This window comes from Aspergillus melleus (genome assembly GCF_016097325.1).
Source record: "Aspergillus melleus strain CBS 546.65 chromosome Unknown contig7, whole genome shotgun sequence".
In the NCBI taxonomy this organism is placed as follows: Eukaryota; Fungi; Ascomycota; class Eurotiomycetes; order Eurotiales; family Aspergillaceae; genus Aspergillus; species Aspergillus melleus.
The window spans coordinates 475,914-497,253 of record NW_025763376.1 but is presented as its reverse complement, the minus strand read 5'-3'; the positions used below and the strand labels follow the sequence as shown (position 1 = coordinate 497,253).

The 21,340-nt window shown below is 51.5% G+C and overlaps 9 protein-coding genes across 9 annotated transcripts; 6 read left to right on the top strand and 3 right to left on the bottom strand.

Moving 5' to 3' along the window:
* Positions 1-457: 457 nt before the first annotated feature.
* On the top strand, positions 458-3,565 carry ysh1 (cleavage polyadenylation factor subunit YSH1; the record flags this gene model as incomplete). The annotated part of the gene is made up of 5 exons (XM_046092885.1): positions 458-610; positions 670-767; positions 1,071-2,214; positions 2,269-2,923; positions 2,979-3,565. 5 exons carry the CDS (start codon positions 458-460, stop codon positions 3,563-3,565), a joined length of 2,637 nt encoding a protein of 878 aa, XP_045948863.1.
* Positions 3,566-3,811: 246 nt separating this feature from the next.
* LDX57_011138 (aminotransferase, class III) lies at positions 3,812-5,594 on the bottom strand (the record flags this gene model as incomplete). Its single annotated transcript, XM_046092884.1, has 5 exons — positions 3,812-4,096; positions 4,213-4,665; positions 4,760-5,106; positions 5,216-5,527; positions 5,579-5,594. 5 exons carry the CDS (start codon positions 5,592-5,594, stop codon positions 3,812-3,814), a joined length of 1,413 nt encoding a protein of 470 aa, XP_045948862.1.
* Positions 5,595-6,606: 1,012 nt separating this feature from the next.
* Positions 6,607-7,857, top strand: SEC65 (RNA-binding signal recognition particle subunit SEC65). The gene is made up of 2 exons (XM_046092883.1): positions 6,607-7,178; positions 7,255-7,857. The coding sequence occupies exons 1-2, from the start codon at positions 6,758-6,760 to the stop codon at positions 7,623-7,625; spliced, it is 792 nt and encodes a 263-aa protein (XP_045948861.1). The 5' UTR covers positions 6,607-6,757; the 3' UTR covers positions 7,626-7,857.
* A 457-nt stretch (positions 7,858-8,314) lies between these two features.
* On the top strand, positions 8,315-10,347 carry LDX57_011136 (uncharacterized protein; the record flags this gene model as incomplete). Its single annotated transcript, XM_046092882.1, has 4 exons — positions 8,315-8,533; positions 8,606-9,132; positions 9,183-9,222; positions 9,274-10,347. The coding sequence occupies 4 exons, from the start codon at positions 8,315-8,317 to the stop codon at positions 10,345-10,347; spliced, it is 1,860 nt and encodes a 619-aa protein (XP_045948860.1).
* A 617-nt stretch (positions 10,348-10,964) lies between these two features.
* On the top strand, positions 10,965-11,966 carry LDX57_011135 (uncharacterized protein; the record flags this gene model as incomplete). The annotated part of the gene is made up of 1 exon (XM_046092881.1): positions 10,965-11,966. One exon carries the CDS (start codon positions 10,965-10,967, stop codon positions 11,964-11,966), a length of 1,002 nt encoding a protein of 333 aa, XP_045948859.1.
* A 791-nt stretch (positions 11,967-12,757) lies between these two features.
* Positions 12,758-13,616, bottom strand: LDX57_011134 (translationally-controlled tumor protein; the record flags this gene model as incomplete). The annotated part of the gene is made up of 4 exons (XM_046092880.1): positions 12,758-12,842; positions 12,917-13,076; positions 13,164-13,443; positions 13,602-13,616. 4 exons carry the CDS (start codon positions 13,614-13,616, stop codon positions 12,758-12,760), a joined length of 540 nt encoding a protein of 179 aa, XP_045948858.1.
* A 1,236-nt stretch (positions 13,617-14,852) lies between these two features.
* sur2 (sphingosine hydroxylase) lies at positions 14,853-16,189 on the top strand (the record flags this gene model as incomplete). The annotated part of the gene is made up of 2 exons (XM_046092879.1): positions 14,853-15,543; positions 15,606-16,189. The coding sequence occupies 2 exons, from the start codon at positions 14,853-14,855 to the stop codon at positions 16,187-16,189; spliced, it is 1,275 nt and encodes a 424-aa protein (XP_045948857.1).
* A 537-nt stretch (positions 16,190-16,726) lies between these two features.
* Positions 16,727-18,415, bottom strand: LDX57_011132 (uncharacterized protein; the record flags this gene model as incomplete). The annotated part of the gene is made up of 1 exon (XM_046092878.1): positions 16,727-18,415. One exon carries the CDS (start codon positions 18,413-18,415, stop codon positions 16,727-16,729), a length of 1,689 nt encoding a protein of 562 aa, XP_045948856.1.
* Positions 18,416-19,606: 1,191 nt separating this feature from the next.
* Positions 19,607-20,846, top strand: LDX57_011131 (uncharacterized protein; the record flags this gene model as incomplete). Its single annotated transcript, XM_046092877.1, has 3 exons — positions 19,607-19,779; positions 19,854-19,931; positions 19,994-20,846. 3 exons carry the CDS (start codon positions 19,607-19,609, stop codon positions 20,844-20,846), a joined length of 1,104 nt encoding a protein of 367 aa, XP_045948855.1.
* Between the last annotated feature and the right edge of the window lie 494 nt (positions 20,847-21,340).

Below are 21,340 nucleotides of genomic sequence, written 5' to 3'. Positions count from 1 at the left end.
GCGCGGGGAATAAACCGGGGTTGACCGTGCAAATCGCGGACGGAAAGGGAGCTTCCTGAGAACGAGGTTTGCTTGAGATCCCGCACGGTCACGTGGGGCTTACCTAAGGACAATGGGCTGCCTTTTCTTTGATCCCAAATAATCACCGCAATTGACCCGGGGATGCTTGTTGAAAGGAAGAGTCATCTCCTCCAGCTGCTGCACAGGGTTTTCTCAGAGGGTCCCTGGCTTGCGACTGTGTCGCATACAGCTTGCTTACTTTATCGCGTTCTGCGCCGGCCATGGCTTGTCTCTATCGCGTGATTTGAACACCGCAAGAACAAGGCCCATATCCATATTGCGCATCTTAACATTTCCATCAGTTTTTCTTTGACACATTGACAGTATTGCTGTTGACCTGCTATTTATCTTAAGGGGAATCTTCGCTCATTCGAATCCCTGCTTCTAATCTCTCAGAATGGCGACAAAACGGAAGGCCTCGGCTCTAAATGCCGCCGTTGACGATGAACCGGTCGATCCCTCTGATGAGGTAGCATTTTACTGCCTAGGCGGAGGAAATGAAGTCGGTCGCTCGTGTCATATCATTCAATATAAAGGGAAAACGGTCATGGTTTGTGGATTCTATACCCTTTGCTATTCGGGGACATTGCTAACCCAGGCTGTTTATAGCTCGATGCCGGCATGCACCCTGCGAAAGAAGGCTTTTCGGCTCTCCCCTTCTTTGACGAGTTCGACTTGAGTACGGTTGATATTCTCCTGATCAGTCAGTACGTTGACCTCCCTTCCCCACCAAATCTGCATAATTCGCCCTGCTCCGCGGTCATACCTTGTTCGAATGGGTCTATTGGGGGTTGGGGCACGAAGACCAGTATTGGGTCTTGCTTTTTCCTCGAGGGATCTTTCATTCCAGACCATGTATACGAGAATCGCAATGCAATTCATACTAGCTTCATACTTCTTGTGCCCGGTTACTGTATCCTTGTATTTGCGTGGCCTCCACCTCCGCCCCATGGCGACGACAATCCGCCTTGCCAGGTATTGAGCAGTGGGCTAACAGATCTATGAATTAGTTTCCACGTCGACCACTCCTCCGCCCTCCCCTATGTTCTCAGCAAGACCAACTTCAAAGGCCGTGTGTTCATGACGCATGCGACGAAGGCCATCTACAAATGGCTGATCCAGGACAATGTACGAGTTAGCAATACAGCTTCGTCCTCGGATCAGCGCACCACCCTCTACACGGAACATGACCATCTCTCTACGCTCCCACTCATCGAAACCATCGATTTCAACACCACCCACACGATCAACAGCATCCGCATTACTCCCTTCCCTGCCGGCCATGTCCTCGGTGCTGCCATGTTCCTGGTTTCCATCGCTGGTCTGAACATTCTGTTCACCGGTGACTATTCCCGAGAGGAAGACCGACATCTTATCCCTGCCGAAGTCCCCAAGGGTATCAAGATTGACGTGTTGATCACCGAGTCGACGTTCGGAATTTCTTCCAACCCGCCCCGTTTGGAGCGCGAGGCCGCCCTGATGAAGTCGATCACCGGCGTGCTGAACCGCGGCGGCCGAGTTCTTATGCCGGTGTTCGCGCTGGGTCGTGCGCAAGAGCTGCTGCTTATTCTGGACGAATACTGGGAGAAACACCCGGAGCTCCAGAAAATGCCCATCTACTACATTGGTAACACTGCGCGACGATGCATGGTCGTTTACCAGACATACATCGGTGCCATGAACGATAACATTAAGCGACTATTCCGGCAACGCATGGCCGAGGCTGAGGCCAGTGGCGATAAAAGTGTCAGCGCAGGACCCTGGGACTTTAGATTCGTGCGAAGTTTGCGAAGTCTGGAGCGCTTCGATGATGTAGGCGGGTGTGTCATGCTCGCATCGCCTGGTATGCTTCAAACGGGAACAAGTCGAGAACTGCTGGAACGGTGGGCCCCCAATGAACGCAACGGCGTGGTCATGACGGGTTACAGCGTCGAGGGCACGATGGCCAAGCAGCTATTGAACGAGCCCGAACAGATCCCGGCGGTTATGTCGCGCGCGGCGGCCGGCATAGCAAGACGGAACATGACGGGTAACGAAGAAGATCAGAAAGTGATGATTCCACGAAGATGTACCGTAGACGAAGTCAGCTTTGCTGCTCATGTGGACGGTGTCGAGAACCGCAACTTCATTGAGGAAGTCGCCGCGCCTGTGGTCGTATGTGCCCTCCCATCCGACACATATCCCTATTTCACATACTAACTTCGCTAGATCTTGGTCCATGGCGAAAAGCACCAAATGATGCGACTAAAATCTAAGCTGCTTAGTCTCAACGCAGACAAGACAGTGAAGGTAAAAGTCTACACGCCCGCCAACTGCGACGAGGTCCGCATCCCGTTCAAAAAGGACAAAATCGCAAAGGTTGTGGGCAAGCTAGCTCAAATCGCTCCCCCATCGGAGGAGGACGACAGCAGCCTGATGGCCGGCGTGCTGGTCCAGAACGGCTTTGACCTGTCATTGATGGCACCGGACGACCTCCGCGAATATGCCGGCCTCACGACCACGACCATCACATGCAAGCAGCACATCACGCTGAGCTCTGCCAGCATGGATCTTATCAAATGGGCACTGGAAGGTACTTTTGGCGCGATTGAGGAGATCGGCAGCCAGAAGGCCAACGCCAAGCAAGAGAACGTGGACGGCAAGCTCGAAGAGAACGATGAAATGAAGCATGAGCCTGCCGATGAAGAGATTCCGATCGAGGGGACTCAGACCTACCTTGTCATGGGCTGTGTTATCATCCGATACCACTCTCGGACGCGAGAAGTGGAGCTCGAGTGGGAGGGTAATATGATGAACGACGGAGTTGCTGATGCTGTCATGGCGGTGCTTCTCACAGTTGAGAGCAGTCCTGCCTCTGTTAAGCGTAAGACCAATGAATCTGCAGCAAACCATGTTTCTATACTTACAACTGTGAACAGAATCTGCCAAGCAACATCATCATCATCACCACCACCATCACCATGGCGAACTCGAACTCCCCAACCCCCACTCTCAAGTTGACGCTGAAGAGCGATTCACGCGTCTTCTCATGATGCTGGAGGCGCAATTCGGATCCGATATCTCTCCCATCGAGCGTCCGCGTCTCCCAAAGCAGCCCGCCAACGGCGCGGCCAAGAACGAAACTTCCACGCCCACACCGAAACCCGACCCTGACTCTACCGAGCAAACTCCCAACTCTGAAACCTCGGACGACACCAGCATCGCGAAAGCCGAACTCGCTGAGCTGGCTCGTCTGCAGGCCCTCGGGATCCCCGTTCCGGGTATTGAGATCAAGGTTGACAAGCACGTCGCGCGGGTGTGGCTGGAAGATCTAGAGGTCGAGTGCGCGAATGCCGTGATGAGAGACCGGGTGCGCGTGGTGATCGAGCGAGCCGTAGAAACGGTTGCGAATATGTGGACCGAGACGACCCCGGCATCTACCACGAATGGAAACGGCGAAACGAAGGAGTTTGTTCAAGAGACACCGGTTTCTTCCAAGGGCGCGGCGATTGAGGCCAAGGCATGAAAATGAAGCAAGCGTTTGTGTTAATGTGTGTACCATTAGTTACTGCTGGATCTTTTTTGATCTTATCTTTTCTTGTTCGCAAAGGATATCCTGGACCTACTGGAGGCTGTTAGTATCTAGCTTATTGAATGGATTTGTATCTATCTCCATGGTCTTGCATTGAATATCAGTAATCGAATCGACGCGAACCGCAGCTGAACGTGCCCTTCTCTTCATAGCATCTAACCCTAGCTATCGCCTCCCATCTCAATCAGTCCCAGACGTAGTCATCTCCATCTCCCTCTCCACTCTCTCAAAAACACTTTCAATTACCCTCCCCGTCCTCTCCACAATCAAATCGATCTCCTCCCTGGTGACGTTATAGGGCGGCGCCAGAAGAACATGATCACCACGCGTGCCATCCACAGTGCCCGACGCCGCATACAACGAGATCGAAAACGCTGGATCCAGTCCCGTCTCTTGAATCCGGAATGCCACGTTCGCAGACGTCGGGAAGGGTTCTTTGGTTGTGCGATTTTGGACAAATTCAATCTGTAGGATTCATATTAGCCCAAACCCATAACCAAATCCAAGCACCGAATCCATCCAAAAGCAATCAACAAGAAACAAAAACAACCCCGATTAGTAAAGAAATAGAGAGAACTCACCCCCCAAAACAAACCCCTCCCTCTAACATCCCCCACAAACCTACACGCCCCAAGCCTCGCCCATAACCTCTCTCCCAAATAAGCCCCCAAAACCCTAACATTCTCCAACAACCCCTCCTCCCTAATAACTCTCTGCGTCGCCAGCGCCGCAGCACAAGAAACCGGATGACCCTGGTACGTCTGACCGTGGCGGAACGCACCAGAGCCACGATCCAACGTCCGTACGATCTCGTCGCCAATCAAGACACCTGAGACGGGGACGTATCCGCCCCCGAGACCTTTGCCGATGGTTTGGAGGTCTGGGATCACGGATTCGGGTTCCCAGGCGTGGAGCGTGCCCGTGCGGCCCATGCCGGACATTACTTCGTCGAGGATGAACAGGGCGCCGTGTTTTTTGCAGATGCGTTTCATGGCGGAGAGGTAGCCGGGGACGGGGGGCACGGCGCCGAGGGCCTGTTTATCATTAGTTCATTTGTTACTTTAATTGCTCAGTATATGTTTAGGGAAGAGTATGGTGAGATAGTGGCGTGGGAGGAAGATGACATACCGCGCCGACAACCGTCTCCGCAATAAAAGCGCAAACATTCTGCGGTCCGACGCGCAGGAACTCAGCATCTAGTTCAGCTGCCAGCCTTTCGACATACTCGACGTCCGACTCCCCATCCAATTTCCCTCTATAGGCGTAGCACGGCGAGACGTGGGATGTGTTCTGCGCGAGAAGTGGCTCGAAGGGCTCTCGACGAAGAACGTGGCCGCCGGCACCTAGGGCACCGAGCGTGATGCCGTGGTAGGAGGGAGATCGGGCGATGAAGCGGGTGCGTTGGGGCTGAGGGACGGGGAGTTCGAGGTAGTATTGGCGGGCTAGTTTGAGGGCTGCTTCGACGGCTTCCGAGCCTGTTTTATGTGATATGTGAGTCTGTGTCACGGTTTGGATACCTCATGCTTTGCTCTGTTGAGGTCGGATATAGGAAAGCGGAGGTAAGAAAGGGAGGCATAAACACACCCGAACTAACAACATACAACTTCGACAACTTCCCACCCGTCGACTCAGTCAAGAATCTCGCCAGTTCCTCCGCCACATCGGTCCCGAAGAACGCAGAATGGCAGTACGAAAGCTGCTCGATCTGCTGGATCACCGCTTGACTGACTTTCTCGTGGCCGTGGCCTAGACACGAGACGGCTGCGCCGCCGGTCGAGTCAAGGAACTTAGTGCCGTCTTCGAGGAAGATGTAGCTGCCTTTGCCGCCGACGGCTTTTTTAGGAATGAAATGCGTGTGGCGATGGAGGATGGCGCTTTGGGGGGTGATGAGGTCCGCTGGGTTTGGCGGTTAGATGGAGTATAGGATTGAGGGGTGTAAGTACTTGCTTGGGTTGGTGGTCATTGTTGCGGGCTTTTGGTAAGAGGATGGATGGGCGATATGATGGAGAGAGTTAGAATGCAGTTGATTCTGTGAAGGAATTGATTGCCCTCTTAAATATTGTAGATATCTACATGGGAACTACGTACACTCCATAGATAACAATGTGGGGTATGCCCGCACTCGGCATGCCGATGGAGATCCCGAGCGGATGGTTGGCCGCATACGCCGACGTCCCGATCAAGCCCTCGGTTATCTAGGTAGTAATACGTAGATTGCTTTTTTGACTGCTGCTCGATTATCTATGGCATACGATTTGACTCATAGTATGATAGTGAGGTATTAGCTAAAACTATTTTCAATGTGTCACGTCAGTTTTCACACAATCTGCAAGGCTTGGTCGATGGGATTGTAATTTACATCCTAAAACACTACGGACTAGATCTAGGCAAGCGTTGTACAGTCTAATTACAAGTTTACTCTCTTACCTTGATGCTCATCTAATGACAGTCTACAAATGCGTTGACGAGAACTGCCATGTTTACGATGAGGACGCGAATTCCGCAAATCGATTTGAAACAATGAACGGCTTAAACAGGTCTTGCATGTCGCTTTGCTAGTTGAATAGACGTTTATGATATCTCAGGTAAATTCAAAGACAGGCATCAAGAGGTTCGTTCATCATCCCCAACTAAGGTGCACGAATATATCTCCAACGGAGAGCTTCATGAGCAAGTGAGGGATTGATACATATACCTCCTCCGGGTGATGCAAGCTAGCGATATTCGAACAGTTCTTTCTCTTCAATTCTCTTATAAGGATAGATCGTCGGACAAGAGAAGTGAGAAGTGAGAAGAGCAGAAAGATTGCAGGGCATCAGGAGTATGTACAAGAGTCGAGCTAAACCTAAACAGGGTGAGATAATTCAGATTCACCGCCAAGGCCAACTGACCGCCCAGGCTCGTGCACTTTCTGCCGGCAACAACTCGAGGTCATGTGCCCGTTGCCCCATGTAGGCGGTGGCTCTCCGCGGCCACTAAATCTCCCTCACACAGAAAGGCCAGACTGGGCTTCAGCGTCAACCTCCGCCAATTCAGTCCCTCCTTGCGCACCCCACCGGTTCTCCCTTCTACTAGTTCCGGTTGTCGAAAGATTGAAAACTGTAAATTCCATCTCCGACAGTCACCATGTCTCGAAACGCGCAAGTCGAGGAGGTGTACGACGACTCAGATCCGGAGGAAGTTGCTCCCTCCGACTACACCAATGAATCTCTCCTGTCCGCCGCCAACATTCCTGCTCCTGCCTCGTCTTCGATACCCATGAGACAGGCCCCCGAACCGCAGCGCGATATCCCCAAACACTTCCAATGCCTGTACCCGATCTACTTCGACAAGTCGCGGTCGCGCGCCGGAGGCCGGAAAGTCGGCTCGGAACACGCCGTTGAGAACCCTCTGGCCAGAGAGATCGTCGATGCGGCGCAGATGCTGGGGTTGACGGTAGGCTTCGAGCCGGAGAAGTTTCACCCGAAGGATTGGGCGAACCCGGGGCGAGTGCGTGTGCTACTGAAGGATGAGAACGGGAAGTTGGCCAACCCGAAAATTAAGAACAGTGAGTATCATCTATGTCCAATCTTTGCGCTTCATGACCTCGATTGTGTCGACTGTGGTGTCTAACTTTGAACTAGAACACCATCTCTATATCCTCGTGGCTCAATATCTCAAAGCCCACCCGACCACTGAGAAATCCCCCTACAACCTGCGGATCAGAGGACTTCCCATGCCGGAGAAGCTTCCTGCCGCACCGGCGGCTCCTCGTGGGTGGAAGATTGGTTCCATCCTACCCATACACTCCCCGGCCTACAGTGGTGGCGGAGTAAGCGACAACCCGCTCAAGGACGCCATGTCGGAGATGCAGAACATGCAGGGTATGCCGGGAATGCCTCAAATTCCCGGGATGCCCGATTTGGCCGGGATGATGGGCGGTATGGGCGGCATGGGCGGCGAGCCGTCCGGAGGCAGCGGCGAAAAGAAGAAGAAGGACAAGAAGAAGAAATAAGACATGATGCGCCCGATCTGATGGCTGTATGGGATATGGGACACTCCGAGAAATTCTGATTCACTGTCCATATTAATGTGCGTTTCTGGTTGCATTGCACGGGCGTGAGGCGTTTGTTATTTACACCTGATAGAGGGCATATTTGCTGTTCTCTGATACCAAGATGGAATCGAAGATGGATTTATGACGTGCTATGGCTAGCACGACTCTGGGCAGTTGATCCATATCGACGTAATTCGTAGGGTATATTTACCGTGTGCACAGCTCGAATATCCAGTTTATTTCACAACCGGAGGATTCTGAGTACTGATTATAAACGTAAACCTGTCCAATATGACCTATTCCATATGATCTCACTCTGAGTATCAAGAGGAAGTCTCGGAATTGCCAGCGCCGGGACAATCGCCGGCTGCCGATTAAGGCACCTCTCATTGGCCGAGGGAGTCGATCGCGAGCTTTACCCCGGAGATCCAAACGTCAACCCGCCGCAGACAGGAACGTCCTTCTGGAATCCCTTAGCTCGTTAGACCTGCATGTCGTTTTCTGGGAATTGAGCCCCTCTCTTTCGCCAGTTCATCAGTTCGAAATAATTATTAATCAACAATCCCACTCCTTGCACAACCCCCCATGAACCGACCGTGCGATTGCGCCGCCGGCCTTCACAACCCCGCCACTGCGATCGCGCAATCATGAATCCGAGTCCGAGAAGTAGAGACCCCGGCTATGGGGCCTCCAATCCCGGATCGAATGCCCAGATACCCATGAATCCCGATTCTCCCGCCGCGTCGAGCGTCATGCATGGGTCGTCTAGGTCCTCTACGGGAAAGGGCAGTGGCCGTCAGATCACGCGAAACCGCGCCAGTTACAGTTGCCACACATGTCGACGGCGGAAGGTCAAATGTGACAAGGTAGGCTAATGTCCAGAATGGGGATTACTTGCTTGTAAGGGGAATCCTTCGGATACTGATGCGTCTCTCTAGGTCCACCCGACGTGCGGAAACTGCCTAAAGACCGGAAACGAGTGCATTTACGATGCGATGCCCAAGGATGAATCGCGCAGCCAAACAAAAGAGGGCCACGGGGTCAAGCGGAGACGAGAGATGTCGGGACCGGTGGACGACGAGGTCGATGATCTGCAGTCGGTCTATAGCCATTTGAAGCAGGCGGGATCGTCGGAGCAGAAGACCGGGGCGCATGGGATCGAAGCGCGGTTGGACAAGCTCACGTCGATGATCGAGCGACTGAGCAAGACCAACCAGCCGTTGGACACTGTGCAGAAGCAGCTGCTAGCGCAGAATGTCAGTTTGGAGGCTGCCAGGAAGGATGCCCGTCAGGCTAACGGGCTGCCGTTGAAATCGGGAAATTCTCGTCCGAACAGTCCGCGTCGCGCGGCAGATTCGGGTGGCGACGAGTTCCCGATTCCTGCTGGACATGCGACGGATCTGGTGGATCCGATTGGGAGTTTGAACCTCGGTCATTTGAGCTTGGAGGACGGGGGGAGGTCGAGGTATGTTGTTTCTATTATCATGACGGGGATACGATCTAACGCAGGAGTAGATATGTCGGAACAACATACTGGGCTTATATATCGAATGAGGTATGGCTGAAGACTAATGTGTATTGGGAAGAATACTAATTGATCGCACAGATTAATGAACTCAATCAACTACTACGAGATCAGAACCGGTCGCACAATGACTCAACTGTCAATGAAGGATCGATGGAGGAAACGGTTTCGGATTCGATGATGCGCACGCCGACCAGCCAGTGGAAAATGGATGACAGTCCCGGAGGGACTGCCACGGATGGCCGAATAACCACCGGGGAGGCCTTCCAGAGGTCGGTGTTGTTTCCTTCCAGTGAATCGCCTTCGGTGATCGATAAGACTGTGGAGCCGGAAATGCTGGATCATGTCCCTACCAAACGACAAAGCCATATTCTATACCAAGGCTTCATGTCCGGAATTCATGCGATCAGCCCGGTCATCCATCCGCCAACAATTCTGAAATTATACAATGCTTTTTGGAATTGGTATGATTACGGTAGCTATTCCGGTGAGCCGTGTCCGGATCCCTCGTTTATACCACTCCTCTACGCCATCTGGTATGGCGGGTCGATTACGGTATCTATACGAATAATCAAGGCCGAGTTTAATATTACCTCACGATCTGCTCTGTCGAAAACGTTCCACGAGGAGGTCACTCGGTGGCTGACCAAGATCTCATTCCCTCGAAGCCCGTCATTACAGGGTCTGGCTGCGTATCTCCTGGTGCAGACGATCCTGTCCAAGGAAGAAGAGCCACTGACCAGCAGCTTGTTTGTGAGCTTGGCAATGAGAGTGGCACAGACGATGGGACTACACCGCGACCCCGCCAAGTTTGGGATCCAAGCCTACGAAGCGGAATATCGCCGACGGATATGGTGGCATATCGTGCATATGGATGGCGTTGTAGCCATGTCAAGTGGACTTCCGCCCCTAGTCAGCGACGAAAACTTCTGGGATGTCCGCGAAGCTAGCGAAGTCAAGGATACACTGCTCGGCACTCCCAAGGCCGAAAACTACGAACGCATGGTTGCGGCGGGCATGCGGCCGCCTGATAATCCTGATGATCCGACTGTCTGTGGTGGGCCTTCTACAGTAAACGTATACTATCTGTCAGCTCGGGGGAAATATGTCATGGCTTGTGAGTTTTTGAACAAATTGAAATATGACAGATACTAATTGTTTATCAAGGCGCTGTCCGACGGATATTGAGGATCCAGCTGGGCATCAAACCAATTACTCGGAGAGACATGGAAGAACTTCGGTCAATCCTTCTCGACCTTCAGCTACAGCTTAATTCGATAATAAACCGCATCCCGGAACCAACAGTTTCCTACAGCTCACCTGATAGATCTTATTCCTTCCCTCAGTCCCCAGAGATTCGTTCCAGCGACACAGAGCTACCAGGGAAAGGACCTGCCGGCTGCCTGGAACAGTATCATACGCCTGTTCTTGTGTCCTTCCATAAGTGGGCGAGAATTCTGCTTTCATTATTCATTGATAAGGTAGGCTTTGAAGCCTTGTACTCATGTGGACAAACCAAGTTGACTCAGATAAGGCCTTTTGTGTTGCCTATCAACCATTTCTCAAGAACGCGAAGAGTCGGATATGGCCAGCTGCCAGGCAAAGGTATGGTTGTTCGGTTTCTGTTCTACAGTGTTGATGATTCTGACACATACAGTGCTCTCCGTCATTGCCACGGTTTCATGGAGAAATTCATCTCTCTTGCCACCGACCCTGAGTTTCAACCTTTTCACTGGAGTTGGCCCGGGAATCACCAGCCAATGCATGCAGCCATGATCATGCTCATCGATCTCCACGAGCGACCTTCTAGCCCCGAGGCTCCCAAATCTCGTGCATTCATCGACAAGATCTTCTCACTGACAGGCCCGGACGGAGGTGTTGTCGGCGGCGAGGACGGCATCTCTACTCAACGACCCTTGAAGGATGGCGGCCGTGAAGCCTGGGATATGATACGCAGGCTACGCCAAAATGCATGGCAAAAAGCCGGTCTTGACCCACAGAAGCTCTGGACCGAACAAGCGCAAGTACAAGCAGGAGTCGCCGCTGCGCCTGACGAATATCCTTGCGCTAGTGACCCCTACTACGCCAACAATGCCGGCTCGCCCCCCGTCTCGTCACTGTCATCTCGACGGCAACTCTCCGATTTCTCAAAGATGTTCTACAACATGACTCGGTCTCATGTGCTCCCCAATCCCGCGTCTTCACTACGACCCAGCCCTCTTCGAAACCAACTCCCTCCGCCCACCAACACTCCGCACGTCCCCACAACGCCTCCCTCAGCATCTACTCCGCCGTTCCCCCAAACCCCTGCCACAAACTCAAACCCTCGTTCTATCGACACCGCTCTAGCGACATCTCCTCTCACCTCTCAAATCCTCCCGCCCCTCAACAACGTCCCCGTCCCCACCCCCGTTCCTCAATCCCAATACGCCCCATCTGCCAGCGCGCCATCCCCATCCCCGTCCACCCTCCTCCCCTTCATGGACACCGCCTCACCTTCCGCCCAGCAGCCTCCTATGGCCGCCGTCCCGACCCCGCCGTCAATGGTCGACCCGAACCTGAATTTCGACTGGGACCAATGGGACGCCGTCTTCGGCCAGCATCTCCCCGTGGCAGACGAACTCATGGAACTGGACCCCGTGTCGGGATTCGAGTTTGGAGACCTTGGCAGCTTAAGAGGGCCGGGGAGTAGTCAGGCTGGTGGTGGTGGGAGCGAGGAGACCTCGATCCCGATGGATGATGTGAAGGGTCCGGATTGGTATGGATATTGTTGATTTGTCTTTTCAAGTTATGTGTTTTGCTGTGTGTGGTTTTTCTCCTCTCATGATTCCTGTTATTTTGTTTCTTTTCTTCTTCGACTGGTTGTAGACCTTTACGATGGATGAAAGATTGGTCTGTTTTGGTTGGGTGGTTTATGAGATTTGATGTATTCTAGCGTATATATCCTGTCTGTCTATTGCCTTCTGGGGATGTTTTTGTATATAGGTTCTTTTTGCGATGGATGGGATGATTGGTTGGATTTAGAGTGACGGTTGAGATATTTACATTTCTACTGTGTTTGATTGTTACCCAGGGGACCGGGCGTAGAATACAATTGTAGGATTGACTTTGGCATCAGATTCCGAAGAAAAAATGAATACCTAAACGTAGATGGTATGAGCTTAGAAGCTAGGCTAGGTAGAATATCCTATCAGGAAGACGATATAAGACGTAACAAGCTATGGGATTTCATGAGGCGTGACTCTGATCAAGCAGGATATAGAAAGATTGCGAGACGTAAAGAAAAAGGTGGGTGAAGAAGCCAAGGATGGATTCAGATGAGACAGAACATGTTGTAAAGGTAGGAAACGGGTGGGGAGATGTCCAGGGTTGAAGATCCGATTTTTTTCCCTTTTCCAAATAGGATTAAGAAAATGGAATCTTCATCTTCTGGGGGGTTGAGTCGTTCCCATCCGTCCCCGTCCCTTGCTCTGGGAGAATTAAGACGTTCGCAAAACTCCGACCCGTCAGTTTCTTTTTTTCAAATGCATGAGACGGTTCACAGCGGCTGTAAGGGGAAAGGCGTTTAGACCTTGACCTCCTCAAGACCGTGCTTCCAGAGGGTGGCGTAGGGGGTGACACCGTCCTCACGGAAGTCAATGAGGATGTGCCTGTAGTGGAGGATACATTAGCGATTGTGACTGGGCAGGGTTGAAGTGCCACCATTTATCAAGGAAAAACGTACATAGCATCACCGTCCATGGACTGGCCCATGAGGACATCGTAGTTGTCGTAGTTGCCGAGGATCTTCTTGACAGCGGCGGGGGCGTTGGCCTTGAACTCATCGATGGTCTCCTGGGGAGCACCCTTCTCGGTGAGCTTGGCGAGGACCTTCTTCATGTAGTCTAAATTGCAGCAAAGACGATGTTAGTTAAAATGGTTCACTCGACTTGTCGCATCGCACACAGCATCATGTGATAGAGGGTACATACTCTTAAGGTGGGACTTGAAGGCGTCCTTGGAGGGCTTGAGACCCTCCTCGGTCTTGAGCCAGACGAGACGGAACTGGTCCTCGATGTCGTGGACCATGACGGCCTCACCCTCACCACCGTCGTTATCACCACCTTCCTCAGCGGAGGGGTTGGCACCCTCGAGCTGGAAGTCCTCGTTCTGCTTCTTGAGGTACTTGCGGCAGTCGCACTGGTAGAAGACCTTGTCGACCTCCTGGAGCTTGAAGGTGTCGGAGAGAACCTCGTCTCCAGAAACGATATCCTATGCAGGCAATGATGTTAGTGACATGCAAACAGTAAGAGAATGTGATTTGTGATAAGGCAATGCTTCCATGTTCCCATTTTCTGCATTTTTTTCTCTCCAAGAGGCGGGGTAAAAGGGTAGAATCGGAAAGCAAACAAAGAGGAAGTAGTACATACCGTGAAAATGATCATTTTGAAGGTATGAGAAAGGAAGTATCCCAGAAGAAGACAAGAATGAGGAAAAGACAGAGGAGTGGCACGGGGGCTGGAGAACAGAAAGGAAGAAAAGAAGAAGGGAAGAGATCCGCCGGAGAGGGGAAATTTGAAGATTATTATTTAGCGGCGCCGTCTGGTTGCCCACGGCTTTGGTGGGGGTTTCTTTTTTCCTTTTTTAATTTTTTTTTCCCTCGGATTTTCGAGGGGCAAACCGCAGCCGCTAAACCGCTTCGGGAGTGGGCGAGTCGTCTGGCCCTTGTGGTTTGGGCCTGGCAACCAAGGGAAGTCAGCTAACAAAACAAACCGGCCGATGGGCATTGGTGGCAAATTCGGGGAAACCGATGAGGGTAGAATGAGAGGACAGAATATGGTGTAACACAACATAGTGAATAGCGAGTATCTATTCGGAAGGACACCGAAACAGAATGGACTGGACTCTGAGGCGAATGGAGACTGCAGAATTGATGACTGAGGCAGCAAGGCACTCAGGCTAGTTCTGGGAGGGTGAGGAATGCCTGATGGGTCAGGCAGCATCCACTTACTCAGTACGGGCACGGAGGAGGTGACAGTACCATACACCGTTACCACCCATGGATCCTACCTAATCCCCCGAAAGGCAACTCCAGAATACTGGTATCATACCTCAAATACCCACCAGCGATCGATCAGATATCGGCCGGCATTGCCTTCCTGTGGTGCCACTTCTTTCACCTCATTCCATTCATCCACCTTACTTTCCACCCGACTTCCATCACCTTGCGTTCCTTTGCTTTCCATTTGGATACTTAATCTCCCGGGCTTGGTGACCACACTCCTTTTTCTCTTCCTACCTGGCTTCTGTTTCTCTTTCTTTTCCTTCCGCTTACTCGTCGTCAACAACCACTCACTCCCTCCTTTCCGGCCTCCCCTTCCCTGATTAATCATCGTCCTATCGGTTCCGGCTATCGCGTCCCCTGATTGTGGACCGCCTTGGGAAAGGTTCCGATTGTTCCAGGGACAACTTCTTTTCTATATACTCCGTACTTGGAAAATTTAATTCCTCCGTCGAGTTGAGATCTCCTTACCCTCGCCATCCGCCATTAACCCCCCCGTTCGGGACTGTCCGGCTATCAATCGAAGCAGTCCGATGTGTTGATTCTCTGGAAAGGCATTTTAAACACCTTTTGCTTTTTTACCAACACGTCAGACTTCGGTCGTTTTGCCATCCTCACCATGGCAGCCAACGCCTCCGCTGTATATGACCTCCCTCCTCTTCCGACATACACCTTAAGCCCACGTCCCCCGCTATGGGCTCCGGTTCCCGATAACATAGTGTCGCTGATCCTCCCGATTGTGGCGTACTGGGCCTTATCTATGGTCTACCATTACATCGATACCAAAGATCTCTTTCCACAGTACCGCCTACACACCCCCGCAGAGGTTCTGAAGCGCAACCACGTGTCTCGCTGGGATGTGGTCAGGGACGTCGTTCTTCAGCAAATCATTCAAACCATTGCGGGCTTCGCAATGGGATACTTCGACCCTCCGGAATATATCGGCAAGGAAGAATACGATGTTGCGGTTTGGGCGCGTCGCCTCCGGCTCTTGCAGCGAGGCTTGCCCCGTTTGTTGGCCTTGTTCGGCATCGACGCTCTGGGTATGTCGAAGAGCCTCGCTCTGAGTGGTCATACCGTCTTGGGAGGAATCCTGGCCGGTGGTCGCTATCCCGGACTCACGCAGTCCGTGATTCTGGACGACGGCGCTGAGAGCGTGGTTCCTGCCTTTGCCGCCTGGGAGCTGGCAGCCGGTAGCTTCATCTACTGGTACTTCGTTCCGGCGCTGCAGTTCGTCTGGGGTGTATGCGTCGTCGACACCTGGCAGTATTTCCTTCACCGCGCCATGCATCTCAACCGCTGGCTGTATGGTAAGTGTTCATTTATCTCTCTCCAGTTCACCTTGCCTTTTGCGTTCTAACGGGATTGGTAGTCACTTTCCACTCGCGTCACCACCGTCTTTATGTGCCGTATGCGTTTGGTGCTCTCTACAACCACCCTGTCGAGGGTTTCCTGCTCGACACCGCCGGCACCGGCGTTGCCTTCCTGACGGCTCGGATGACCAACCGCCAGGCCATGTGGTTCTTTACCTTCTCCACCATCAAGACCGTCGATGATCATTGCGGATATGCCTTCCCCTGGGATCCCTTGCAACATCTCACATCCAACAATGCCGCTTACCACGACATCCATCACCAGAGTTGGGGAATCAAGACCAACTTCTCTCAACCGTTCTTCATCTTCTGGGACCGCCTGCTGAACACTCAATGGAAAGGCGACGTCACGCTTCGGTACGAACGATCTCGGGAGTCCGCTCAGAGAAAGGTTGAGGACGAGGCAGCTTTGGCCGCCGAAACTCAGACCGAGACCACAACGATGACCCCCTCAATCGTTTCTACCGACGAGTCTACGGACTCAAGCACCCGCACTCGCCTGCGTCGAAAGACGGTCACACTGTCACCGCGCGTCGACAGTTTGAAGGGCTCCAACCACGGCGTTGCCAGCAGTGTCTTGTAAACAAGACGTCAATGAAACAATCCCACACTCTTTTATCCACCCTTATCTCTTCTACTGATATTTTAATTTCCCCTCTTCTCTTTCAACAAACTATTCACGGCATCACGGTGGTTTTCTAGGAGCTGCGGGTCGTCTCCTCGCCACTGCAGGATTACTTTCTATTGCACCTTTCGCTACTCTGTGTTAATAATTGTCGGTCATGATTATCGGGTATGACAAACTTTTACTTTCATTCTTACATTGTTTAATTTTATATTTCATACGATAATCAATTTCAGCAAATTCATATTACACTTCTTGTATTTTTGGAAGGTCCTGCTCTTTCTCTTTTCATTGTCTTCATCTCGAGCTATTGTATATGAGAATGATTATTTACTACCGGCGGTGCAGGAATAATTAACCAAACCAAAATCCGATAAACAGGAAACCTGATATATCCAAGCTCACGAAAACGCCTCATGGTATGCCATTATATAATTAAATATGGGGATATCGAACCAGGAGAACAGAATACCAGCATATTTACAAAGAACTTCCTCACGCCCTGGCAACCTCGATGCGAGGTGTCTTCTTAAACATCTTCACCAGCCCCTTTCCTCTCTTTGTTTCTTTAAGCTGAGGATGGGGTTGCTCGATGTTCATATTGTCACAGAGTAGTTCCCAGGTGGTAGGTGGACGGGAGTGTTCCTCACCCGGCGAGACGGAATACTCCGAGTCAGAGTATTCGAGCTTCTGGTGCGGAGTGAGAATATCTTGGTATTCAACCGCGATGCGCTCAGCGGTTCCATTGATGTCGCGGAAGGCCGAGGCGGCTCGTGCAGAGAGATCGTCCAGAGGGCTGGGCTTATGGATGATCTTTTCCCAGTCGATGGCGTCTCGCGGAGTGGAATGTCCGCACTTCCATCCTCCTGTGCTGCTATTGCGTACTGCAAAAGAGGGCTTGCGCGGTTCAGTCGCACCATAAGGGCTCGTGGCACACAGGCTGATGATCTCTTCTGGACTTGTGGCAGGTGAGATGTTGGCATCTGAACTGGTAGCATATGGGGTCGTGGCAACTGAGCTGCTGGTGGCCCCTGAACTGGTGGCATACGGGCTGATGACGTACGTGCTGGTGGGAGAAACAATCGAAGGACTATTCGGTCCCGGTTTGGTGACGCACAATGGAGTGGGAGGGGCCAGATCAGGCTGCAAGACCAGGAAGCTCTGTCGTGCATCCTCCATGTCTGGCGTTCCTGTCAACCCAGCATATTCTGCGATGATCTCGTTGATTAGAGCCTCACTGGGTGTTGTCTTTCTAGACGTCGTTCTCCCGTGCATGGCTTGCAATTGGTCGCCATCGTCAACGGCAGTCATGGAGCTCGACGTTTCGACAGCGGTTTCGCTGCCTAATCTATCCACCGTTCCCGATTGCTCTCTCCCCTCTTGATGCCAGTAAACATGGATGGTCTGGCGTTTGCTATAGCTGTCGTCAGGATTTTGTTCATCTTCACTCCTGTCATCCTCGTGGTCATTACCTTGCCATGCTTGTCTGTATTGCTGGACCGCCGCCTTTCTCACGTCTTTCAGGGAATATGCCATTTGGCCACTCTGATAGAACAAGTCGGTAACGAGATGAGGGTGTGTGTTGATGCCCCCGTCGACAAACCTCAGAAGCTGCGGTGGTCGGTGAGGCTTATTGGGCCTGGCTCGCGTTCTCGTACGGCTCAACAGGGCCGTGCGAAGGTTTTGCAGCCAGGTTGGTGTTTGGATAATCTGCGCCAGCATGCATGCCTCGCAACCGCTATGCTGATGCGAGACTTTCATGTACTTCAGATACGACTTCAAATTTGGATCACTGCGCCATAAACCCCGGATCCCTTTGAGCTCAGTCAGTAGTAGCCTGACTTCAGAAGCGATCTCGCCGGTGTATCGCTCGAGATGTTTCAAATGCTCGGTCACCTCGCGCTTGATCAGAATAAAAATGTGGTTGACCACGTAGGGGTTCATGCCGGTGTGTCGGTCGCACAAGATGGCCGGTTGGATAATAGCGTTTGGCACAATTCGAGTTAAGGCATGACGGCGCAGATCCCAGGGAAGCTTTCTGATTGCATCCTTGATCCGCCCTTCCACCGAAGTATCTCCCTCAGGGGAGACGGTGTCGATGTTCAGCACTTCAATGAGCTGATTTAGCTGTTCTTTCGTCAAATCGCCGACCGTCAGAGGGTACGTCTGCTGGATTGACGACATGATTGCCCTTTGAATTATAGACTTTTCCGATCTCGATGGCATAACAGAATGTCGACGTTATGGAGGTCCGTCTATTGACACAAGATCCAAGCTTGTGTCTTGGGCTTCAACTGGTTGTTGCAGTGATTGGTGTTGCTATGACACTGGATACGACTTGCTTCAAGTTCTGAATGTTGGTATCTTCGTTCTCTGTCAGGGGATACGCGCAGATCAATGATCATGGTTATGGGAAATTGAAGATGTTTGAAGAAATTTGAAGCTGACGATACAAAAAGGCTCTTTCAGAAGCCGGTACAACAAAAGATTATATATCCGGCGAGCCATATCGACTTCTTGGGTCTGCAAACATTTCCCGGTATAATGCCATTATCAGTGCGAATCAACTTCGTGTGAACATTGAACAAAGGGACAAACACAAAGAAAGGACAGGGAATTGCCTTTGCGGCGTATTATACGGGTGAAGGTCCCCGTATAGCCTGGCTTTCTTTGTTCCACCAACACTGGACAATGGCATCGTCCATTGATCACGTCTTGCATGTCTAGAGTTTGAATGCTACACCTACTATTTTCAAGATGCTGGCCCTAGAGCCACGGTAGTTACAAATGGAGGGGATGCATCGAAAATGACGATTCCATATTGCGTCGCATGGAGCTGTTTGGAAACTGTATGATGCACCCAAAATGTTTGTTTCCTTGTTGTTGAGTAACAAAGCCACAGTCTTCCATCAAAGGTGGGTCGATGACTCTTTCCATGAATAGCCGCAAAGAAGGCTGTAGGAACTGGGAAGGAACCACCAAATTTCCTCTTTGACATCTTCCGAAGCTCGAATAGAAGGTCTCTCCACATTTTGTTCGCACGCTCCAGCTCCGTACACTCCTTTATCTATCCCATTCATAGAGACACTCCCAGGCATGGCTGACGTCTTTCGTGCGTCAAGGCCTGTCAACACCAAGGACACGCCCTTGCCTTATACGGCCTCTCCGTGGAAGTTACTCTTCAGTGACATCGTATTGGCCGTGAAGTTCAGCCGGTATATTCCCTGGTTGTTCTATCCAGTGGATCATCCGAGTGGGCCAGTAGACGAATTAAGCCTTACAGTGGACAATCTTTTTGTTATCGCAGTCCATGTCATTCTCTTTTTTTACCAAGTTTCTTTCTTGATATCACTACCTATTCTCGGTTTCCTTTGGATGCCAGTGCCCCTTTTCGTGGTCTACGTCTTTATGGCTTTAGCAATAAATGAGCTCATCTGCAGCTTTACCTTGAACACCGGGTCCCGGATATTGCATTCAACCCTCCCATTAGCGGCCCAAAGAAATCATATCCACGAACGTTGGATCTTTATCAATGGAGTTACAGTTGGGTAACTTGGACCACTTTATCTCCTCGACAGTTTACGTTGAACGCTAACATAGAGGCCTCTTTAACCGCCAACAGAACCCATTGGATGCAGAACAGTGTCAACCGCCTCTCTCAGATATTCCTTCGGCCTGTCAAAGGAATCCATAGTCCTACGTATGCTACTTAGTTCACAGCACTGCGGAGTCTGACTGTAGGCCTGCTAATGTCTTCTACAGATCGGGTCTTGTTTTCGATTTAATCAAATGCCTGATTCAACGGAACTTCTGCTATGCAACGCAAGACGTGAGAGATTCGTACGAGCTCATCAAGGAGACTCTTTGGGATGACGATTGCCACAAGTTGATCCTCATCGCTCACAGCCAGGGAGGCATAGCGACAAGTCTAATCGTTGACTGGCTCGTGGGTGAGATATCTCAGGAGCATCTGCAGAAGTTGGAGATTTACACATTTGGCAATGCCGCAAATCATTTCAATGATCCACGGCGGCTGTTTCCAGGGGAAGACGGTCATACCAGCCTGCCGCGGCCCAGAGACCGAGGGCCCGCAGCCGGTCAATTTCAGAAGGTTATCCTTAATTCAGTGGCGCCTCAAAATGCTCAACCGCAAGCGGAGGCGAGGACCCGTCCACGATCATTCAGCATGATTGATGAGGTAGGACAAAGCGCAGCTGCTATAGCAGCATCACAGCGACCCATTCCCCCTCCAATTAGCGGGGGCGAAGCCGGTTGGCAACGCTTTCCCTTCATCGAACATTATGCCAACTCGCGGGACTTCGTGTGTCAATGGGGAGTTATACATTTCATTAACCTGAGAAATCGGTACCTCGGCCATCTCTTCCAGAGGCAGGGTTCTGGCCATCTGTTTGTCCAGCATTATCTCGATCCCATGTTCCCCCTTGCTGCTCCGGGGTTTTCAAGCGTGCATAATGTTTTCGTGGCCTTCATCGTAGAGGATCCTGTCAGTGCTCGACCAGCTGTTCACTGCCGCCACAATGATCCGGCCTGGCACCTGAGTCGCTTGTGGAGATATCGAAACGGCCGTTCGCCATTGGATGACTACGGGTTCTAATGGGGTCCTCATTATTGTTATTCTAGTGCTGATACTGATTTTACCTCCTGTACCAACGGAATATTATTTTGAGCAATTAGGGTCCTTTTGGAGATAACCAGACTCGTTGGATTCTGTTGCTCAGCCTTGCTCATTCCAGGAAATATATAGCCAAAGTTGGCAAAAGCATCATAATCGGGGTAACTCTCATGCAGCACACGCCGAACGTCGGCGCAACTCCGATGAACTCCATAAATGCCGCAAATCAAGCCCCGAGGATATATTAAGCCAGGATCTGATTGCTCAGAGGACGTCGAACTAATTGATCGCGCATGTTTTGCTATAACCCGGTGGAATTGCATCATGGTATGCCGATGACTAAGCCCCGCGATAAAGTGACGAACGTCGAAATTTTGACTCCTCCGACAATTCCGCTTTTTCGTGTTGTTTCCAGCTGGACGATGGACATATCCCTGCCCCCCTTGCGTGCCCAGACAGTGCCGATAGCAATCCCT